At 41.8% G+C, this 19,737-nt stretch overlaps 1 protein-coding gene across 1 annotated transcript in view; it reads left to right on the plus strand.

The window, feature by feature from the left end:
- Positions 1 to 19,717, plus strand: part of FASN (fatty acid synthase) — a 36,322-nt gene extending 16,605 nt beyond the window's left edge. The window contains exons 17-43 of the mRNA XM_085240481.1: positions 272 to 463; positions 739 to 819; positions 911 to 1,096; positions 1,408 to 1,587; positions 1,821 to 2,024; positions 3,093 to 3,403; positions 3,551 to 3,940; positions 4,449 to 4,613; positions 4,850 to 4,968; positions 5,074 to 5,228; positions 5,552 to 5,755; positions 6,675 to 6,825; positions 7,334 to 7,512; positions 7,744 to 7,863; positions 8,009 to 8,131; positions 8,771 to 8,994; positions 9,270 to 9,468; positions 10,427 to 10,578; positions 11,034 to 11,125; positions 11,275 to 11,426; positions 11,693 to 11,932; positions 12,699 to 12,887; positions 13,390 to 13,617; positions 14,041 to 14,261; positions 14,861 to 14,959; positions 15,083 to 15,334; positions 16,563 to 19,717. Coding sequence (XP_085096607.1) covers positions 272 to 463; positions 739 to 819; positions 911 to 1,096; positions 1,408 to 1,587; positions 1,821 to 2,024; positions 3,093 to 3,403; positions 3,551 to 3,940; positions 4,449 to 4,613; positions 4,850 to 4,968; positions 5,074 to 5,228; positions 5,552 to 5,755; positions 6,675 to 6,825; positions 7,334 to 7,512; positions 7,744 to 7,863; positions 8,009 to 8,131; positions 8,771 to 8,994; positions 9,270 to 9,468; positions 10,427 to 10,578; positions 11,034 to 11,125; positions 11,275 to 11,426; positions 11,693 to 11,932; positions 12,699 to 12,887; positions 13,390 to 13,617; positions 14,041 to 14,261; positions 14,861 to 14,959; positions 15,083 to 15,334; positions 16,563 to 16,700 — 4,946 coding nt within the window. The 3' untranslated portion in view covers positions 16,701 to 19,717. The remainder of the gene's footprint in view (positions 1 to 271; positions 464 to 738; positions 820 to 910; positions 1,097 to 1,407; positions 1,588 to 1,820; positions 2,025 to 3,092; positions 3,404 to 3,550; positions 3,941 to 4,448; positions 4,614 to 4,849; positions 4,969 to 5,073; positions 5,229 to 5,551; positions 5,756 to 6,674; positions 6,826 to 7,333; positions 7,513 to 7,743; positions 7,864 to 8,008; positions 8,132 to 8,770; positions 8,995 to 9,269; positions 9,469 to 10,426; positions 10,579 to 11,033; positions 11,126 to 11,274; positions 11,427 to 11,692; positions 11,933 to 12,698; positions 12,888 to 13,389; positions 13,618 to 14,040; positions 14,262 to 14,860; positions 14,960 to 15,082; positions 15,335 to 16,562) is intronic.
- Positions 19,718 to 19,737: the final 20 nt, after the last annotated feature.

The raw sequence follows: 19,737 nt of genomic DNA on the forward strand, positions 1-19,737 counted from the left end.
AAGAGAGGTAATATATTGGAGCAGGCTGCCCAGAGAGGAAGTGTTGGAGTCGCAATCTCTGGGGGGGGGTTCAAAAAATGTGAAAATGTGGCACTTAAAGAGAGGGGAACTGTCCTGTTTTGGACTGACAGCAGTTTTAAGAGCTTGATGCTTTCAAGCAGGATTGTTTGGGAACCAAACAATCTTTTACAGAAGTTGAGGGTGAATGATCATCTTGTTTGCAAGATTTTTATTTTTTTTTTTTTTTACACTGATGTTTTTTCTTTCTCAGATGTGAGTCCTGACTCTCCTGACCATTATTTGGTTGGTCATTGCATTGATGGCAGAGTCCTGTACCCAGCAACTGGGTACTTAGTGCTGGCTTGGCGAACTCTGGCACGATCTCTTGGCATGGTCATGGAGCAAACAGCTGTTATGTTTGAAGAAGTTACAATCCATCAGGCAACTATCCTTCCCAAAAAGGGTAAGTGAGAGATGCTGACACAACTGCAAAACTGTAATGAAAGGAATGAAAGGAAGGAAGTGCAAAAACACAGAGAAAAAGTGAAGAGGAACATGGGGGAAGGAATAAAAGGAAGAGTGCAACGTCACTGTATGAATTCACTTCTTTGTTTAGTCAAGTAGCACATCTTATGGCCATCTCTGTTCCTTGTTCTCTGGAATGAGTCTGGAAATGGTGCTGGGGGATGGAGGAAATGAATGACCTCACAGTATTGTCTTCCTCAATATTTCTTGCAGGATCGACACAGCTGGAAGTACGAATCATGCCTGCTTCTCACAGCTTTGAAGTGTCAGGGAACGGGAATTTGGCTGTGAGTGGTAAGTGAAAGAAGTGTGTGTTCATGCTCTGGACTGCTCAAATCCATTATGTATGGACACTGATTCTTATTCTTACCACTGTGCCTGCCAGGGAAGATCTCTCTCCTGGAAAATGATGCTTTGAAGAACTTTCATAACCAGCTGGCTGACTTTCAGAGTCAAGTAAACGTGACTGAGAAGTCTGGCCTCTTGATGGAAGATGTTTACCAAGAGCTGCATCTTCGTGGATATAACTATGGACCAACTTTTCAGGGTGTTTTGGAATGCAACAGTGAAGGTGAAATTACTTTCTGTAGAAGAAAGATTGAACAGGATTACTGTGTAGTGAGGAATATTTGGTCTTTTATTGATTCAGTTTGTATTAATCATCCACCTAACTATGCTTCATGGAGTAATTATATTTTTAGAGTGATAATGGAAAACAGTTAAATGTTTGACAGGGCATTAGGAAAGCTGTTATTTCCAATGTAGAACTGGTTATTGGAGTTTACAGGGGAAGCTAGGTGCATACAGCAGACTGCAGTTAAGCAGTAGCTTCCCACATCTATTAAATGATGAAATCACAGGCTTCCCCTTCTTCTTCTGCAGGAAGTGCAGGGAAAATTCTGTGGAATGGAAACTGGGTAACCTTCCTTGACACCCTGCTACACTTGATAGTCTTAGCAGAGACCGGGCGCAGTCTACGCTTGCCCACCAGGATTCGCTCAGTGTATATTGACCCTGTGCTTCATCAGGAGCAGGTGTACCAGTACCAGGACAACATAGAAGGTAATGTCTTCTGTGCTTGGGCTTTTACCCATTGCTTCAAGTGTTGTGTGTGAATTCATGACTTCTAATAAGTAGGATGGCCTCTAATAAGTAGGTGCCTCTCTTATTCTCCAACCTCTTCTACCGATCCCTCTGTAACAGTCTGATGTAGCACCTGCTGTTTATATGATCACCTAGAATATAAAGTCCTTAGAATGTTCGATGCAAACTTATGTTTATTTCCTGTCTTTCAGCTTTTGATGTTGTTGTTGACCGCTGTCTTGATAGCCTCAAAGCAGGAGGTGTTCAGATCAATGGACTTCATGCCTCTGTGGCACCACGGCGACAACAGGAGCGGATCTCTCCCACTCTGGAAAAATTCTCCTTTGTTCCCTATATTGAGAATGACTGTTTGTCTTCCAGTACCCAGCTTCATGGCTACCTGGAGCACTGCAAAGGTAGGATGGGGTTGGTTTGTTTTCACACTAGGGGAACCTTCCAGCCTGCCAGATTTGAGAGAATCTGTTCATACCACTTCAGTACTTAGAACACTTAAGAAATAGTGTTGATCTCTGTACAAGACTTCATGAAGAGTCCTATCTCTGCATGCTTGCTAGAAACTTAAAAGTTGTTTCTGCCTCAGGTACCTCTAGAATGTGAGTAGGAGTAAAGCTGATGCGCATGGGCATCCACCCTTCTGTATCAGTCAATGTGTCAGATGGCAGCAGCACCCTCCCTGTAAATAGAGAGGCAGAAATCAGCTCCTTTATGGAGAAATCAAGTCTTACTTCAAGTGTTGTGAAGAAAGCCTATTTCCTCAAGTTTTTGGCTTTCTTTTGTGTGTGTTTTTCCTATTCATTGCACAGATGGGCTGGGTGACATGTCTGTTCCCATTTAGTTGTAAGCACAAGAGTATATCCAAAGAGGAAAAGTGTTTTAGTGAGATATGCTAAAGAAAGTTGCGTTTGCCACAAGAACAGAATCAAAGACTCTTAATCTGTTGTGAAACCAGTAGCATAGAACAGTGCTATTTGGATGGAGAAACATCTGCTGTTCCCTGCTCATCACCTTCTGAAGTGTGTCTTTGTCAAAGTATCTTTGTTGCTGATCTCATTCAAGATGAGCTGTTTTTTATCTGTTTATAAAGCCAGAAGTCATCTTCTGACTTTAGCATCTGTGGAAACTCAGTATTTTCCTCCACAACTGCCTAAAGCTCTTATCCATCAGAGACTTTCTGTTAGATGTCTTCTTTTAGTTGGAGCCTTTCCTTGAGTAGTTTTGGTAGTTTAGATTGCCTTGGCATTAGCCTGCTTGTCTGGGGGCTGCAGCTGCTGTGTGATCTGTGATTATGAGAAGGTGCAGAAGCATGCACTGTGTCTTTGTGACTAGGCTGGTGATACAAGATGCTGTGCCTTGTGCTGCTTATCAGCTGAGCAAAAGCAGGGGGAGACACACTCTCCTTGGGAAGAGGAAAATAATTATCTGAAAATGTGACTCCTCCTTTATTATTTTATTCTATTCTGCAGGCCTGATCCAGAAATTACAAGCTAAGATGGCACAGCACGGTGTCAAACTAGTTATCCATGGCCTAGAAACCAAAGGGGCTGCTGCAGGGTCCCCACCCACACAGAAGGGCCTTCAACATATCCTTACTGAAATCTGCCGTCTGGAACTGAACGGAAACCTACATTCTGAGCTGGAACAGATTGTGACTCAGGAGAAGATGCACCTCCAGGATGATCCCCTTCTCAATGGCTTGCTGGATTCTTCAGAGTTGAAGACTTGCCTAGATGTGGCGAAGGAGAACACAATCAGTCACAGGATGAAGATAGTGGAGGTTAGCTGAAAGCCAGGGATGGGACTACAGCTGAAGTTTTCAGGCCTCCCAGTAACCTAATATTACTTCTGTTGTTCCAATTATAATTCTGAATACTGTTCATTTTTAATCATGATTTCCTCTCTCCCTATCCTTTTCTTCTCATAGGCTCTGGCAGGAAGTGGACGTCTGTTCTCTCGTGTCCAGAGTATTCTGAATACTCAGCCCCTGTTGCAGCTGGACTACATTGCCACTGACTGCACCCCTGAAGCTCTTTCAGTTAATGAAACAGAGCTACATGATGCTGGAATCTCCTTTAGCCAGTGGGATCCCTCTAGCCTTCCCTCTGGAAATCTGACCAATGCTGATCTGGCAGTATGCAACTGTTCAACGAGTGTTCTAGAGAACGCAACTGAAATTATCTTTAACTTAGCAGCTGCAGTGAAAGAAGGAGGGTTTGTTTTGCTGCACACCCTTCTTAAAGAGGAAACTCTTGGAGAAATTGTCAGCTTTCTTACAAGTCCAGACCTACAGCAGAAGCACGGCTTCCTGTCACAGGTAAATGACCTGGAAGCTCAAATACTTTCTCAGTGGTTAGTCTGGAGTCTACTGCTTGTATGCTGTGTTTTGATAAATGTTAAGACGTTGCTTTACTTTGAGGCTCTCTGTAGGAATATGTAAAAGGAATACATTCAAATTCTGTGTGGAGTTTGACAGAATGGTTACTATTCTGTTTTTTTTTTAATATCTGCTTGTTTGTAAGACTAGTATTCTAGCCAGTGCTTTGGGATGCCAGTACTACTGCATTGTGAGGATATTTCAGGAAGGAAGGAATAGGATAGACAAGATAGAATAGTCTAATGCAGATCAAATACATATCTGTGCTGAGGCAGAACAAAACTGATGCCAGGATGTCAGCAAATGGAAGAAGGTGTTGGATGGCCTGTTATTTATGGTGAAGTGGTTTTGGGGGAGACTCAGCATGGAGTACAGGTGTTGACTTGTAGTTTTAATTGATCTTGTTTTTTTACTCTTCTGTTAATTCTGGTTGTACTTGATCTGACAGGCACAGTGGGAGGAGTTATTCAGCAAGGCCTCACTGAATTTGGTTGCAATGAAGAGATCTTTCTTTGGCTCAGTTATTTTCCTGTGTCGACGGCAATCCCCTGCCAAAACCCCCATTTTTCTGCCAGTAGATGACACTCATTATAAATGGGTTGACTCCTTAAAGGTGAGAATTCGTGTGTTTAGGATATTTGGCTTTCCAAATCTTTACACTTGAATGAGATTTAATTTAGCAGCATTATGAGGAGAGAGAAGGAGGTGGTGGGAGGGAAGGAGGAAAAAGAGTTTGTGTTTATTCAGTTGTTTTTGCTTGAAATACAACTTATTCATCTCTATCTTGAGAATACAAGGCATATTTGCTTTTGTGGTTCAATCTAAAACAATCTGGAATTTCTCCTGTAGGAGATCTTGGCCGACTCATCAGAGCAGCCTGTGTGGTTGACTGCCACCAATTGTGGGAACTCTGGAATTTTGGGTATGGTGAACTGCCTCCGCCTGGAAGCAGAAGGCCACAGAATCAGGTATGAAATTATGCCCACCAGTCACACTTGGAGACGAGATGTTTTGGTTAGGTTCTTTTCAGGCTTGCAACAAAACAAACCGAAATATCAATTCTTGGTCTCTAGGTGCGTGTTCGTTTCCAACCTGAGCCCTTCATCAGCTGTCCCACCCACTAGTCTTTCTTCCCTGGAGATGCAGAAGATGATTCAGAGAGATCTGGTGATGAATGTGTATCGTGATGGAAAGTGGGGTTCCTTCAGGCATCTCCCATTGCAGCAAGGTACCTTTTTTGAGGATGACTTGCAGGGCCTAGAGGAATAGACTTTAGATACGAGTAGCTATTGTTTCACATTTTTAAACTGTTAATAATAATAAGAGGATGACTTGAAATTCTTCTGTTCCAACTCAGACTGAATGATAACATGCTCTGGTTCCGGGAGGAGGGATAAAGTACTTAGGATATGGGTAGAATTGCAGGGTAAGAACGGGATTTGTGGAGAGCAAATAGAGGAGAGGGTAGCAATTATGAAAGGAGTTTATTAATTCTGGAAAGGGTATGCCTGTGTCAAAATGTGTAAAGTTCCTCTGTTCTTCCTTCTGCAGCTCAGCCTCAGGAACTGACAGAATATGCTTATATAAATGTGTTGACTCGTGGAGATCTCTCTTCCCTTCGTTGGATTGTGTCCCCACTCCGACATTTCCAAACAACAAATCCAAATGTTCAGCTCTGCAAAGTCTACTATGCATCTCTCAATTTCCGGGACATCATGCTGGCAACAGGAAAGCTTTCTCCAGATGCTATCCCAGGTGGGTTAAAATTACACTGGAAGAATTCATTCATATAACTTCAGTAATTCTGATTATGCACTGGCTAAAGTACATATCAGGTTTTATTTAGCAAGAAAGTACACTTTAGGAGAGGAAATATATAAGCTTTACTTCAGGACCATACACAAGGACTTGCAAGTGCTACTTCAGTTATGGCCCCACCTCTCACCTGGCAGAGTCATTGAACATTTGCTGGAAGGAAACATTATTAACCCCATTGCATAGATATCAAGTGTGAGGTGAAACATCTTGATGGAAATTCTGGTGATGGGCAAGACACCAGTGCTAAGCTGAGGAAGTTGGCAGCTGCAGGACATACTTTGCTTTTAGGGAAAGAAAGTGCAAGGTGTAGGATCTCCTATCTACAGACTGGAGACTGTGATCTTGTAAGGATTTGTGTAATGTCTGTGAAACGGTTTTAACGCTCTATTTTACTTTTTTTGTTTGTTTAAACTTATATGAGTTACTTGATTAGGACTGGATTTCCCTTCATGAGCGAGATCAGGCTGTACTTAAAACAGGTGTTCACAGAAACAAAGGTTTTGCTGTAAAGTTATTTTCTGTGTTTGTCCTTTCTAGTTAATGCTTATTTATTTATTTCCAAAGAGCAACAAAAATGACTTTGGAGAAGGGTATTTCAATTAAATTTTTCAGATGAAAGCTGGAAACTAAAGCAGTATTGTCAAGGGTAGAGAGTAAGAGATTCAGTCCTTTTTTGCTGCTCTCTTTAATGAGAAGTTAACTGTGATAACTAATGATCTTTGTACATAATAGATAAATCCTAGCTCTTTCTGTCTCTACGGTTCTAGATTTCAAGGGCTGTTATTTTAGGAAATTCTTGACCAAAGGGTTTTAGAAGAGAAGTTTTCCTCTATAAAAGATCTTTACCTTCTTGTAGGTAACTGGACGTTGCAGCAGTGCATGCTGGGCATGGAGTTCTCAGGACGGGACCTGGCTGGAAGGAGAGTGATGGGATTGCTGCCAGCAAAAGGGCTGGCTACAGTGGTGGACTGTGACAAGAGGTTTCTATGGGAAGTGCCTGAAAACTGGTAGGTTAGCTTCTATTTTCTGTTTTATGTGTGTGGATAAGCTTTGCCTTGCTTCTTGAGGCTGATGACAACTCTGGTCTGACGTGAAGACTGCACAATGGGTGGATCTCACTCTGGGAAATTATATGAGCTGTGGTCTCATGAGCAGCTGTGAGAGTTGGCTCAATCATCTGATTGACTGCAGCACTGGTTTTTGTGTTGTTTTGTGCAATGATTTGCACTGTTTTTTTCCATCTATTTCTTGTGCTTTTGGCTCTTTCTGTATAAGCAAAGGTTTTTGGTGTTGGATATGTTACTGATGAGTTAATAAAATGTTCCTGCAGAAGAAAATGCCCTTAGCACTGTGTGGCCACTGTGGCAGTCAGCTCTATGATTGAGAACCATTTATACTTTTTCGTCCATCTTGGCAGGTTAAACCTTCATATTTCTGAAAAGCAAACTTCATCAAGGGAATCTGTTAAGTTTTCCAAGGCTGAAAATGTCTTCTCCCCTTTGCTTTGTTTCTTAGGACTCTGGAAGAAGCAGCTTCAGTGCCTGTGGTTTATGCCACTGCTTATTATGCTTTGGTGGTTCGAGGTGGTATGAAGAAGGGGGAGAGTGTCCTCATTCATTCTGGCTCAGGAGGCGTGGGCCAAGCAGCCATTGCCATTGCCCTGAGCATGGGCTGCCGTGTTTTTGCTACTGTAGGTGAGTACTGAGAATCTAGTCTACAATGGTAAGACTTAATCTATTTCTGGTCATTCCTCTATCCTGTACATGAGCACCTTTTGTCCTAAGGTTTGACACATTGAGAGCTTGAAACCTTTGAAGCAAGTGGTTGCTCAGACTGCACATCTTTCCCTGTTGTTTTTATCACTGAAGAATTAATACCAGAGTGCTGCCATTGTTCAGTTGTCGTCTTATGTCTTCCTCTTCCAGGCTCTGCTGAGAAACGTGAGTATCTCCAAGCAAGGTTCCCACAGCTGGATGCTAATAGCTTTGCCAGCTCCCGAAATACAACCTTTGAGCAACATATACTGCGAGTTACCAATGGGAAAGGTTAGTTTGAGGAATATTTTCCCTTCTTACTCAGCTATGTCATGTTACGCAGTTGTAATGCCTGATGACAAAATGAGTTGATAGAAAATGGGTAGGCTCTCAAAAGATTGATTTTCTTAAACAGTTTCTTCTCCTTTCACTACAGGTGTCAACCTTGTGTTAAATTCCTTGGCAGAAGAGAAGCTCCAAGCCAGTTTGCGTTGTCTTGCTCAACATGGGCGCTTCTTGGAAATAGGCAAATTTGATCTGTCAAACAACAGTCAGCTTGGTAAGATGGGGCTTCAGGAAATAAGTCTCCTTGTGCTTAAACAAGCAGGAAAGCACAACCTGTCGTAATACAGACTAATCTTCAAATTGAGAAAAACTTAGAGCTGGAATATTTGTTTTGTAAAAGCTGTGTGTTAAATGCATCATTGCAAAAATTTGTTTCGCTTTTATCACCCGACAATTTGTGAAATGATTGTATGTACCAAATGTTGATAGTCTCCCTTTTTATTGTAACTAAATTAAAAAAAAAAAAGCCTAGCATCAGTAAAAGTTTCCTGTGAAGAAGAGTTTGTGTAGAAGGACAGGATGTACGTGGGATTCTGGCTTCTCTGTCCCTCTGACTCAGCTGTCACTGTATTACAAAACGTCCTTTTTAATATCAAAATGACCATGTTATAGCTTGTCCTGTTGACAAAGTTCTTGTAGGTGGAGTTTCTGTTAAATCAGTCTACTCGTGAGAGAACAGCCTAACTAATATAGCCTTTAGAGAGTATATGCAAGAATGAGTTTTCTAGCAAGCAATAGCTGCTTTGCTCCTCAGTTTTATACTGTTGACTTGCACAAAAAATGTTTCTAAAAAAGATGGATTCTGTCTTGAGATGGCAGCAGCACCAGGTGGTAATGATGTTGCTTTTTCCAGGAATGGCTCTTTTCCTCAAGAATGTGGCATTTCATGGAATCCTGCTGGATTCAATCTTTGAGGAAGGAAACCAAGAGTGGGAGGTGGTATCAGAGTTGTTGACCAAAGGCATAAAAGATGGTGTAGTAAAGCCCCTGAGAACCACAGTCTTCGGTAAAGAAGAGGTAGAAGCTGCCTTCAGATTCATGGCACAAGGAAAACATATTGGCAAAGTTATGATCAAGGTAACAAGATAAGGGTGTTGATTCCCTAATGCTCTGTATTGGGTGTTTTGATCCAGTTAAACTTGAAGTTGTGCAAGAGCATGGGGTTATAGCTTTTGCTGCTGACACTGTGGCATGTATAGCATTGTCAGGTCTGTCACTCTGAATCCACAAGTTTGATCCCCTATTGACTGGAGGAGCATAGCTGCACGTGAGAAGACAGAGAATGTGTTTGTGCATCCAATTTTAATGTGCTTTTTGGTGTTGTTTTTTGTTTATTTGTTTTCTTCTGGAAGATCCAAGAAGAGGAGAAGCAATATCCTTTAAGCTCTGAACCAGTAAAGCTTTCTGCCATCTCCCGAACTTCCTGCCCACCTACCAAGTCTTACATCATCACAGGGGGCCTAGGAGGATTTGGGCTTGAATTGGCCCAGTGGCTAATTGAGAGAGGAGCACAGAAGCTTGTACTGACATCTCGTTCTGGCATACGAACTGGTAAGCAAAAACCTCAGTTGACCTCAGTTTGTTGTTTCTCTCAATTCTTAAGTGTTTTATCAGTGTCTTCATAATTCTCTTCCCTCCCTCATGTGTATGTTCACTCACTTGAAACAAGTTGTGATTCATTTTATTCTAAGGGATGAAGTATCTTTGAAGTCTGCCTCTTTTTCCAGCTTCTTTTTTCTTCTTTTTTTTTTTTAATGCAACCTAAGTCTATCAAACCATGTTTGCCTTTTTCTCCCTTGCCTAGGATATTTTTCTGCATTCTTAATTTTTAGTTTTATTCCTTCTATGAAGTCTGTATCCAGCTACATCACTGCTGTGTTCAGTGGCAGTGACTTGCTAAAGATGCTCTTTCCCTTAAATTGTGTGGTTGCTCACTTTTTACATGAGGTATCTGAAGGAGCAAAACTATACCCTGCTATCTGATAACACCAGAAACTTTTTTTACTCAGTTTTGTGTATTGCAATCTCAGCACTGAGATTTCTTATCAGTGGTAGTCTTCAATGCTCCCCCAGTGAAATTCAGCCATAACAAAACTTCTGTCTTTACAAATTTCTTTGTTCTTTTAGCAAGTTCACAATTTCACGACTTCTGAAACATAGTTAAAATCCTTTTATATCTCTCAAGTTCTGGATGTCCTACTGTTGCCTGCTGTCTTGCTCTAATCTTGCCACTTTTTCCTGTCTTGGTATATAAATTCTTAAGTTCACTCGTGCTCTCCCACCCTGTTCTCCTGAATCTCTTGTCCTCTTTGTGATCTGTGTAGGATACTCTGAGACTTGAGTGGTTTCTGTCACCATTCAGATTCTGTCCATTGTTCCTCTTGTAGCTGAACTGGGGATTGTTTAGCTATTCAGACCCTGTCTAGTCTTTCTGACTCCTGTAGGAAGCAGATCAATAAAAGCCAGATGGTTTGAATGCTTCATCCCAGGTGTTTGTTTGTTTATTCAGGCTACCAGGCTAAATGTGTCAGAGAATGGAAGGCGCTGGGAATCCAAGTGTTGGTTTCTACCAGTGATGTTGGAACTCTAGAAGGAACACAGCTTTTGATAGAAGAAGCTTTGAAGCTCGGACCAGTTGGGGGCATCTTTAATTTGGCTGTGGTAAGTGCCAATAAGGCTTAGAAACTTGCAAGAGACAGCAGACATTAAAGTGGTTTTTACTACTTTTATACAGTTTTAGGTTCTGTCTCTGTTTCAAAGGGTGTTTTGCCTTGGCCTGAGGTAATGACTGAAGGCTTTTGGGTCTGGCCCCTTAACCTGGGAAGCGGGAATATGTGATCAGCTAGCTCAGTTTTGGGTTAAAATGAATGTTACCCTTGACCTCTGGGGACAATAAGAATCCTATAAGAAGTTTACCAGTTGAAGACTGCAGAGGCAGCACTGAACAGGCTTACCAACAGATACGTTGGCCTCTTGTATTTCATGACATCCAGGATATGTCTGTGCTGTAAAACTAGAAAAGTGCATTGTGTAGTGATATCCTCTTGTATCTGTGATAAATTTAAACAGAAACTGAGATACTGATACTATTTCTTTGTTTTAAACCCATCTAATAGGTCCTTAAAGATGCCATGATTGAAAATCAGACCCCAGAATTATTCTGGGAGGTCAACAAGCCCAAGTATTCAGGCACCCTTCATTTGGACTGGTAGGTATCTGTAGAAGGGACAAATATGAGCTGTATTTATGGTCACTGAGTTGACCAGTCTTGGATATTTTAGCCTTATTGGCTTTCCACAGCAACATGTGCTTCCCAGTTTTTCTGATGGGTTTCTCTGTCACTTGTTCTGTTCCAAGGGTGACTCGTAAGAAGTGCCCAGACCTGGACTATTTTGTTGTATTCTCCTCTGTAAGCTGTGGAAGAGGAAATGCTGGGCAAAGTAATTATGGCTTTGCTAATTCTGCCATGGAGCGTATCTGTGAGCAGCGGCATCACGATGGACTCCCAGGTAAGATGACTTCATTCACTGCACAGAAAAATGTTATTCTACCAAACATTCAGAGGAGAACCAGCTCACCAGGGATCTGCGTCTGGAGTGATGAAAACTGTTTCCTGTTGCAGCTGTTAACCTGAGCCATTCAGATGTGAATGAAAACTGATTATTTAAACAGAGGAATGTAGACTTTTGCTTAGCTGTTTTTAGCTTCCCTTTTGTTGCTGCTGTGTGCTTGAATTAGTCGCCTAGTGTGTTCTTCCTTGTGATTTCTCCTCCAGGCCTGGCAGTCCAGTGGGGAGCCATTGGTGATGTGGGCATCCTGAAGGCAATGGGAAACAGAGAAGTTGTGATTGGGGGAACTGTTCTCCAGCAAATCAGCTCATGCCTGGAGGTGCTTGATATGTTCCTGAATCAACCTCATCCTGTCATGTCCAGTTTTGTCCTAGCAGAGAAGGTCTCTGTGAAAAGTGAAGGAGGAAGTCAACGGGATCTTGTAGAAGCTGTTGCTCATATCCTTGGTAAATGCAAAGTCTAGCAATTGCATACTTGGTGCTCATTTTTAGAAGGGCTCTTGCTCCAGTATGGTCTGAGAGGAATAGTGTTTTCAACCTCCACTGGGTGGAAAGTGAGGACTGATGTACCTCAGCCTCTGCTTGTTTCTAGAAGCATCCTTTGCCTTCGCAGTCATGGAGATACTGCTGGTATGATTATTTTCTTAGCAGTTTGCATGAGAACCTGAGAACTGTGTGGTAGGGTGTGACTGGAGGTTTGTCTATTCCAGTATTTTGTGTCCAGTAGTGACTAAAAGTTTGTTTCCCTCATTATGCCATGCTGCCAGGTAGAAGAGGACTGGGCAGCAGCCAGGACATTTTGTCCTCTCTGAGTGATGGTTACTCTGAAGAGGTCTGGGAAAGGAACCTGCTTCAGCCTACAAGGGTAAACCTTGTTAGGTCTAGAGCTGTGCCTTCAGTTACAGCCTCTTTAGCTGAAACTTCTCTAATTGGATGTTCTGAACTTCTAGAGCTGAAGTGCCAGTGTTCACAGCTACGTAGCTGTGACTGATATATTGCCTGTCATAAAGCTGTGCACGTTTAACATGCAGTCTAAATACTAAATCAGATGTGGGTTGTAGAAGAGGTGATTTTTGAAAGCATTAGATGATCTTGAATAGCAAATTCTGCTCTGTAGCTGTGCTTTATTCATGTTTAAGGAAAAAGTGAAGCTGAGAAGATTGCTATAGAGAGACCTAGAGCTGACAAGTCTTGTGTGCTGTTTTTTCCTCAGGTGTTCGTGATGTGAGCAGTCTGAATGCTGAGAGCTCCTTAGCAGACTTGGGCCTGGATTCCTTGATGGGTGTGGAGGTGCGCCAGACGCTGGAGAGAGACTATGACATCGTTATGACCATGAGAGAAATCAGACTGCTTACAATCAACAAACTGCGTGAACTGTCCTCCAAGTCTGGGACAGCAGAAGGTACAGTGTCTGGATTAGGGTTGCTACCAGTCAGCTGAGTCCAAACAACTGAGCTCTGAACCTGTTGCTTTCATCTCTGGTGACATAAGCCTTTATCAAATTGTGAAATAATATCTGATTATAGCTGAAAGGCTTCTTTATATGACAAACATTCTGCTAAAATATGGTGACATTAAGTTAGGCCCATCAGTTCCAGTGAAGGAATATAAGAAAGGCTGTGAAAGCTGTTGTGCTGCCTGGATAGCATCTGCCTGCATGAGCATTCTTACATAGCTGTGTGCAGGATGTGATTGGAGGCCTTCTACTTGATTGTAGAGTAATGGCCATGTTTACTGCAAGCCAAAAGCATGGACAGTTGCCACAGAGCAACTGACAGTGCCTTGATTTAGTGAGCCAGTGGGCTAATACAGAGCAGTCCTCAGCATCTCTTTTAGGCTATGGCAACATGACCAAGTCTCTGCTTCTATGTGACTGACTGTGTCTGCTGTGCTTTTCTTCAAAGAGCTGAAGCCATCCCAAGTGTTGAAGATGGGCCCAGGTGAGCCTCCAAAACTGGATTTGAATAACTTGCTGGTGAATCCAGAAGGGCCAACGATTACCCGTCTCAATGAAGTTCAGAGCACAGAACGCCCTCTTTTCCTTGTTCACCCCATTGAGGGATCCATTGCAGTCTTCTACACTCTTGCCTCCAAACTTCATATGCCCTGCTATGGACTCCAGTGCACGAAAGGTATCTCAGTTCTTCAGCATCTTGAATTTGTATACCTAACAGTCTGAACTTCAGTTCCTTTATAGAGGGAGTTCTGTTTCTAGACCCTTAAATTCAGAGGTGCTTACAACCCATACAGTGTTGTGGCAAACAACCCAACGTAATGAAAAGTGTTAGGTTAGACTGAAGAAAATGGGAAAATGGAGCAATTAGACTGAGTAACTTGAGCAGGTAAGCATTTGGCAGAGAAACAATGGCCTTCTTCCTCTCTTTGAAAGCTGGAAGCAGAGCTGTTACTTGTCTAAAATAAAAGTTGCTCACAATAATTTAGAAGCTTACTTCTAAAATAATGTGGATGTTTCTGATAAAATTGTTCTGAGCTCTTGAGAAAGCAGTTGTCGCTGCTAGTCTGTTTCACCTGACTAATTTGCTTTTGTGTTCTAGCTGCTCCCTTGGACAGCATACAGAGCCTGGCATCCTATTATATTGACTGTATGAAGCAGATACAGCCTGAAGGACCTTATCGCATTGCTGGATACTCTTTTGGTGCCTGCGTAGCCTTTGAAATGTGCTCTCAGCTGCAAGCACAACAAAATGCTTCCCATGCACTCAACAGTTTATTCCTTTTTGATGGGTCTCATTCCTTTGTGGCAGCATACACTCAGGTAAAAAAAAAAAAAAAACAACAACAACCTTCCACTTGGAAAACATTCTGTGTTATCAGGGAGGGTGGGATGCTTACTCTGAGCTTACTGTTCTAGATATGAACCATCTAAAAAGGTAAGGCTTTTCTTGCCAGGGGAGATGGGACAGAGCTGTAGATAGTGGGCACTTAAGGATCCATTAAGAGTTGGAAGCATGTGGGGAGTGTTGTTTGTTAACTAGCTGGGGCTGGCCCACACATTCTGCTCTTGTCATTGTAAATAATAATAATGATGTCTTCTGGAAGACCTTTTGAGCCTGCAAGACAAGATCCTAAAGTAGATGTGCTGGAAAACCCTCCTTAGGTCTCTCCTTTCCATTTCCATTATGCTGCCCAAGGGATCCTGCTCTTTGGGCATTTGCTACTTGTTAGATGTGCTTTCTAATCTGTCCTCAAGGTATCTTATCCAAGGTTTAGTTTCTATTTTTATTTATTTTCCTCCACTCCACTTTCCCTCTTCTTTTCCGGTTCAAAGTCCTTTGTTCTGGAATTGTTTTTATCTAACACTCAAGCTCAGATGTATCTCTCACACGATAGTGTTTTACTGTTCTCTTTTTTTAGAGCTACAGAGCAAAGCTGACCCAAGGAAATGAGGCTGCATTGGAGACAGAAGCGCTGTGTGCCTTTGTTCAGCAGTTTACAGGCATTGAATACAATAAGGTAATGCTTCTTTCTTATATTGCACAGGAAGGGTGTGGTTGTGGGTGGTGGTTTTTATGTGTTTAATGTAGATTAATGCCCAGATACTGAGACTAAAGGGGAATTTTTTTTCAATATTTCCAGTTGTTGGAGATTCTTCTGCCCTTGGAAGATCTGGAGGCTCGTGTCAATGCTGCTGCAGACCTTATAACTCAAATTCATAAAAACATCAATCGTGAAGCACTCAGCTTTGCTGCTGCTTCCTTTTACCACAAGCTGAAGGCTGCTGACAAGTATATACCAGAGTCCAAGTATCATGGGAACGTGACACTGATGCGGGCAAAGACTCACAATGAGTATGAAGAAGGTCTGGGTGGCGACTACAGACTCTCAGAGGTCAGTGTGAGATCTGCTGGTGACTGATGAGGGTCTCCTGATAGGTGGGGGAACAAAAGAAAAGCATGGGAACCACTCTTAGGGAGAGAAGAAGAATGAAACTGAAGTTAAAGAAGTAACTGTTCTGCAGCTATGACACACTGATAAGAATTAAGTTTCCAGAAACTATTAAGATGATGGTTTCTCTGCATTTTCTTTCTGAGCAGGGAGTGCCAAGGGGAAGTCTAGCCTATATATTGGATAATCTGTTTTCTATAGCTAATTCTTGTGTCTCTCTAAGTAGATTTTGGATAATAAAGATGTTAAGAGTGTAACTTGACAAAAGTAACTTTGAGTCTCTGATATTTGAGTGTAGACCCCAAAAGTTTGTTCACTGCATGAGTGCAGACTTAGAAGAATGAGTACCAGCCCTCTGACAGCAGCAGCAACTTTTCTTAGTTATGTTTTGTGGACCATGTAAAAGTTAGTCTGTGGGTATCCTGTGGGCCTAAAAAAAAAAAAAGTAGGTTGTTGGCCTGTATCCCGATAAGGTCACTGTTGTATAGCTCCTGTTTAGATAAAAGGGGAAGTGTCTCACATTCCTTTTTCCTGCTGTCTGCAGTAAGGAATTTTCTAAATTACCTTTGTTATATTGGCACTTCCCATCCCTTTTGAGTTATGACTTGCATTTACTCTTGCTTCCAAGCTAGCCTGAATGTGATAAAAGTTCCATAATGCCCCGAGAGGAAGAGTTCTGGTGGTGGGAGGAAGGTAGATGGAGGGCTGTCTTAAGGGCACATAGGTATCTACTTCAGTCATTCATAGATAAAGTAGGTAAATTATTCTGTTAGTATCATGTTGGTGTTGTAAGCTGGGCAGGGAAACGTTTGAGTGGATCACCTATGAAACTACAGTGCTCATATGGGTGTCCAACCTTTTGGTTTGCCTGGGCTGCACTGAGTGAAGAGGAATTGTCTTGGGCTGTATATAAAATGTATATAATATAGTTAATGTATAGAAGTAACAAAACTTTTTTTAAAATTAAAACATTAAAATAAAGAGGGCAACAAAAACATATGGGTTGGACACAAATACTGTAAAACATCTATTAGAATATACCTGGTTGTGTTTTTCAAAAACATTTGTTAAAGGTGATGCAAAATATGAATAACTCAGACTGACAGACCCAAAACAGCTACACGGCTAGCTGCTTTTAAATTGTGCGTGTATTTGTTCTGTGTCTGTGCAGGTATGCGATGGAAAAGTATCGGTCCACGTCATTGAAGGAGATCACCGCACCTTATTGGAGGGAGATGGTGTTGAATCAATTATTGGGATCATCCATGGCTCACTGGCAGAACCACGTGTCAGTGTCAGAGAAGGTTAACATCTGCTCACTTACCGTCAATGGTGAAGAAAATGCCAACAACATTCCTAGTTATGACAGACCCCAAGGAACTCTTCCTGTTGAACATCTCATCTGCTCTGCTGCCAGAGCTGGGAAGTCCAGCTGACCTTGATTGGTCTCTGTTTCCTCTCTCTCAGTCATCTTTTCTAACTTTCATGGGTTCTCTCTCCTCTTTCCCTTTCTATGCTTTGTTTTTTTTCCCCAGTATCCCTGTCTGTGTTACTGCGGTGCTGTGACTCTGTCACTCTGCACTGCTGTGAGGGTTCCCCAGCAATGGTTGCTTCCTACAGCTTTGGCAGTATGAAAAACAAATTTAGGAGTAGACTTCTTGTGCTCTATATTGTTTTGTCTTAACAGTATTCCAAAGGGTAAGTGATAGCACTTGTTGACCAAGCCCAGTGAGCAGAGAGGAGAGCTGCAGCTGATTTCGGAGATACTTGTTGTCTGTGAAGAATCTGTCTGTAGTTAGGTCAGAAAGAGAATTCCATTGAGGCTTTTGTAACTATATTTTTTTAATTTGATATATTCTAAGTATTTATTGTGTCAAATCAGAGACTTCTTGCTTGGTTTTAATTTATCGTGGGTATCAGAAAAGGAAACATCCATTTTGGAGGGATAGGTTTATTCTACAAGGGGAGGTTGCCCATTTGTTAAACCAAAGTGCATCTATGGAACAGCCCATTTCTTTTTTTTTTTTTTTAGTTTATTTTTGTTTGTGTTTTGTTTTGGTTTTTTTTGTGATGTTTTTTTATTTTGATTAGTGATTTTTGTATGTGTTTTTCTTTCACTCCCCACCCTCCTTGTTCAGAAGGGTGGAAGTGGGGGGTTCTTGCCATCACCCACTCTTGTGAGGGGAGAGGCGTGGAGGGCAGGATGGGATGGTTCAACAGATGCCAAGTGTTGAACAGCCTTAACTTGGGCTGATACAAGCAGGCAGAGCTGTCCCTAGGTATGTACTTAGTTTATATCTGTGCAAGGTTCTGTGCTTTGCATTACCAGAAACAGTAAAGCATTAAAGCTATTGCTTCACCATTGTTCCTTCCCACCTCCAGTTGCTCCATCCAACCAGACATTTGGAATGTCAGGGGAATAGAGTTCTCCATTGGTAACGGTACAAATCCTCCTACCCTTGCTCTCCCATAACCAAAGTTCATGCAAACACAGAAGCGTCCACCCAATGCCCCAGTGTATTTTATTTAGCACAGGGCTTGCTTAAGCCTTGAGTATGCATTTTCCTCTGGCAGTGAGACTGGAGATCCCACATAAGTTAGCTAAGTAAACAGTTTGGCATGATTTTAAGATACAGTACCTTTTTAAAGGAAACTTGCATAAAATTCAATTTCAAAATGACTGACTTTTGCTATGCTGGATCTGTCTTTTCCAAAATCAGTAAATCCTTGCTACACCTATGATACAGAGGAGACCTGAATAGCAATGAAGTACCAACCAGGAGGCATTTCACTGCCTCTCAGAACTTCTGTAAACCCCGGTTCTTTCTGTATTCATCCCCTGGTGAAGCATCCTGTTAGTTCAGGAGCATTCCAGTGAGAGGAACAACTGGTTCCTCATGCAGGTTCTGACCTAGCGTCTCTTGCTTATACAACCCTCTGTGGATAGTGGCTGGGTTAACTGGTTTTAGTTTTATAAAGTATTTCTTTTGTGAAATCTGAAATACAAACAACATAATGTCAGCTTAAAGCATTTCTAGAATAAGTTTTGTTTTGTTTTTTTTACTTTTTTTTTTTTTTTTTAATCTGAAGAGTGTCTTTTCCTCTCTGGCTTTCCTAGAATTAAACAGAATTGATCACTGGTTTGCTTTTTGTCTCATTCTCTACTACTATCTTTTTAATCCTCAAGTTTCATTTGGAATCTCTCATTTCTTGATATAAAGCCAAGACTGCTGCTAAGATACCAGATTGGAGACTGTAGAAATAACATTAAGAAAGAAGAATTGAGATAATCCTGGAGCGTGGCTTCTCGTCGCCATGCTTTTTGGTACCTTAGATGCAACCAAATCACATCCATACCCAAAAGATTGAAGTGAAAACTCTTGAAATTCTGATTCTGGCTCCATTGTTGTGGTTTTGTACAAGTGGTTCATGTTACCGCCTCAGTTTCCCCATCTGTAAAATGGGACTAATAGCATCTACCTCAAGGCCGTTGAGAGTGCTAAGTAGGCAATGGGAATCCATGCTATTAACCTGTGAGGGATGGTGGTCAGGTGTTAGGTGGCAGTGCAAGGAGGCAGGCAGTGTGTGCAGGGAGGTGCCTTACAGCTGCAAAGAATGTGATGCTGAAAAGAAGCTATAGGGGCTGGGCATACATGCATAACAGGGGACTTCATTACATCTGCTGTGCACTGTCCGTGCACATCCTAGCATATGACACCACATTAAATAAAACAACCAGGGACCAGTATCATTTTCTTTTTCTTTTCTTTTTTTTTTCTTTCATTTTTTTTGTTTTGTTTACTTTCTTGTTTTACTACTGGCAGCTGTAGTGAGCCTGAAAAGAGGGAAAGAATCCTATCTGCCTTGGTTGTACTGAACAGCCAGAAGGAAAAAAGAGTGCTTAAAACTTCTAACAAAATAGGTACAATAGTCCTGCACTAAAATGAAGTGTTAACGATTCTGACCCAGCATCTCAGCTCTGAAGGAAGGCAGTGCAGTTCTGAATGGGCTGTGTAGAGGGATCAAGGACTAATGCTGTTGCAGCTGTCCAATCAAGAGTTGTACAAGTTCTCTGTATAAACATAAATGTGCATGGTCTCTTCTAGGCAAAGCTTGAAGATACTGGTTTAGTAATAGAAATTCCTCAAGAATTACTTATAGCCTCTATGCTCTCAATGTTCTTGTGGTTGTTATTTGAAAGGCAGGAGGTTGTTGTTTTGTTTTGTTTTCCCCCTAATTGTCTAATACTGAGCTGCTGCCCTGTAACCCATTATGTAACTGGCTGCTGAATACAGTGTGCCAAAAATAAAAACCTTATTAGCGCTGGTACTGCTCGTTATTTCTCA

Source organism: Meleagris gallopavo, chromosome 20 (genome assembly GCF_905368555.1).
Source record: "Meleagris gallopavo chromosome 20, MGAL_WU_HG_1.1, whole genome shotgun sequence".
Lineage (NCBI taxonomy): Eukaryota > Metazoa > Chordata > Aves > Galliformes > Phasianidae > Meleagris > Meleagris gallopavo.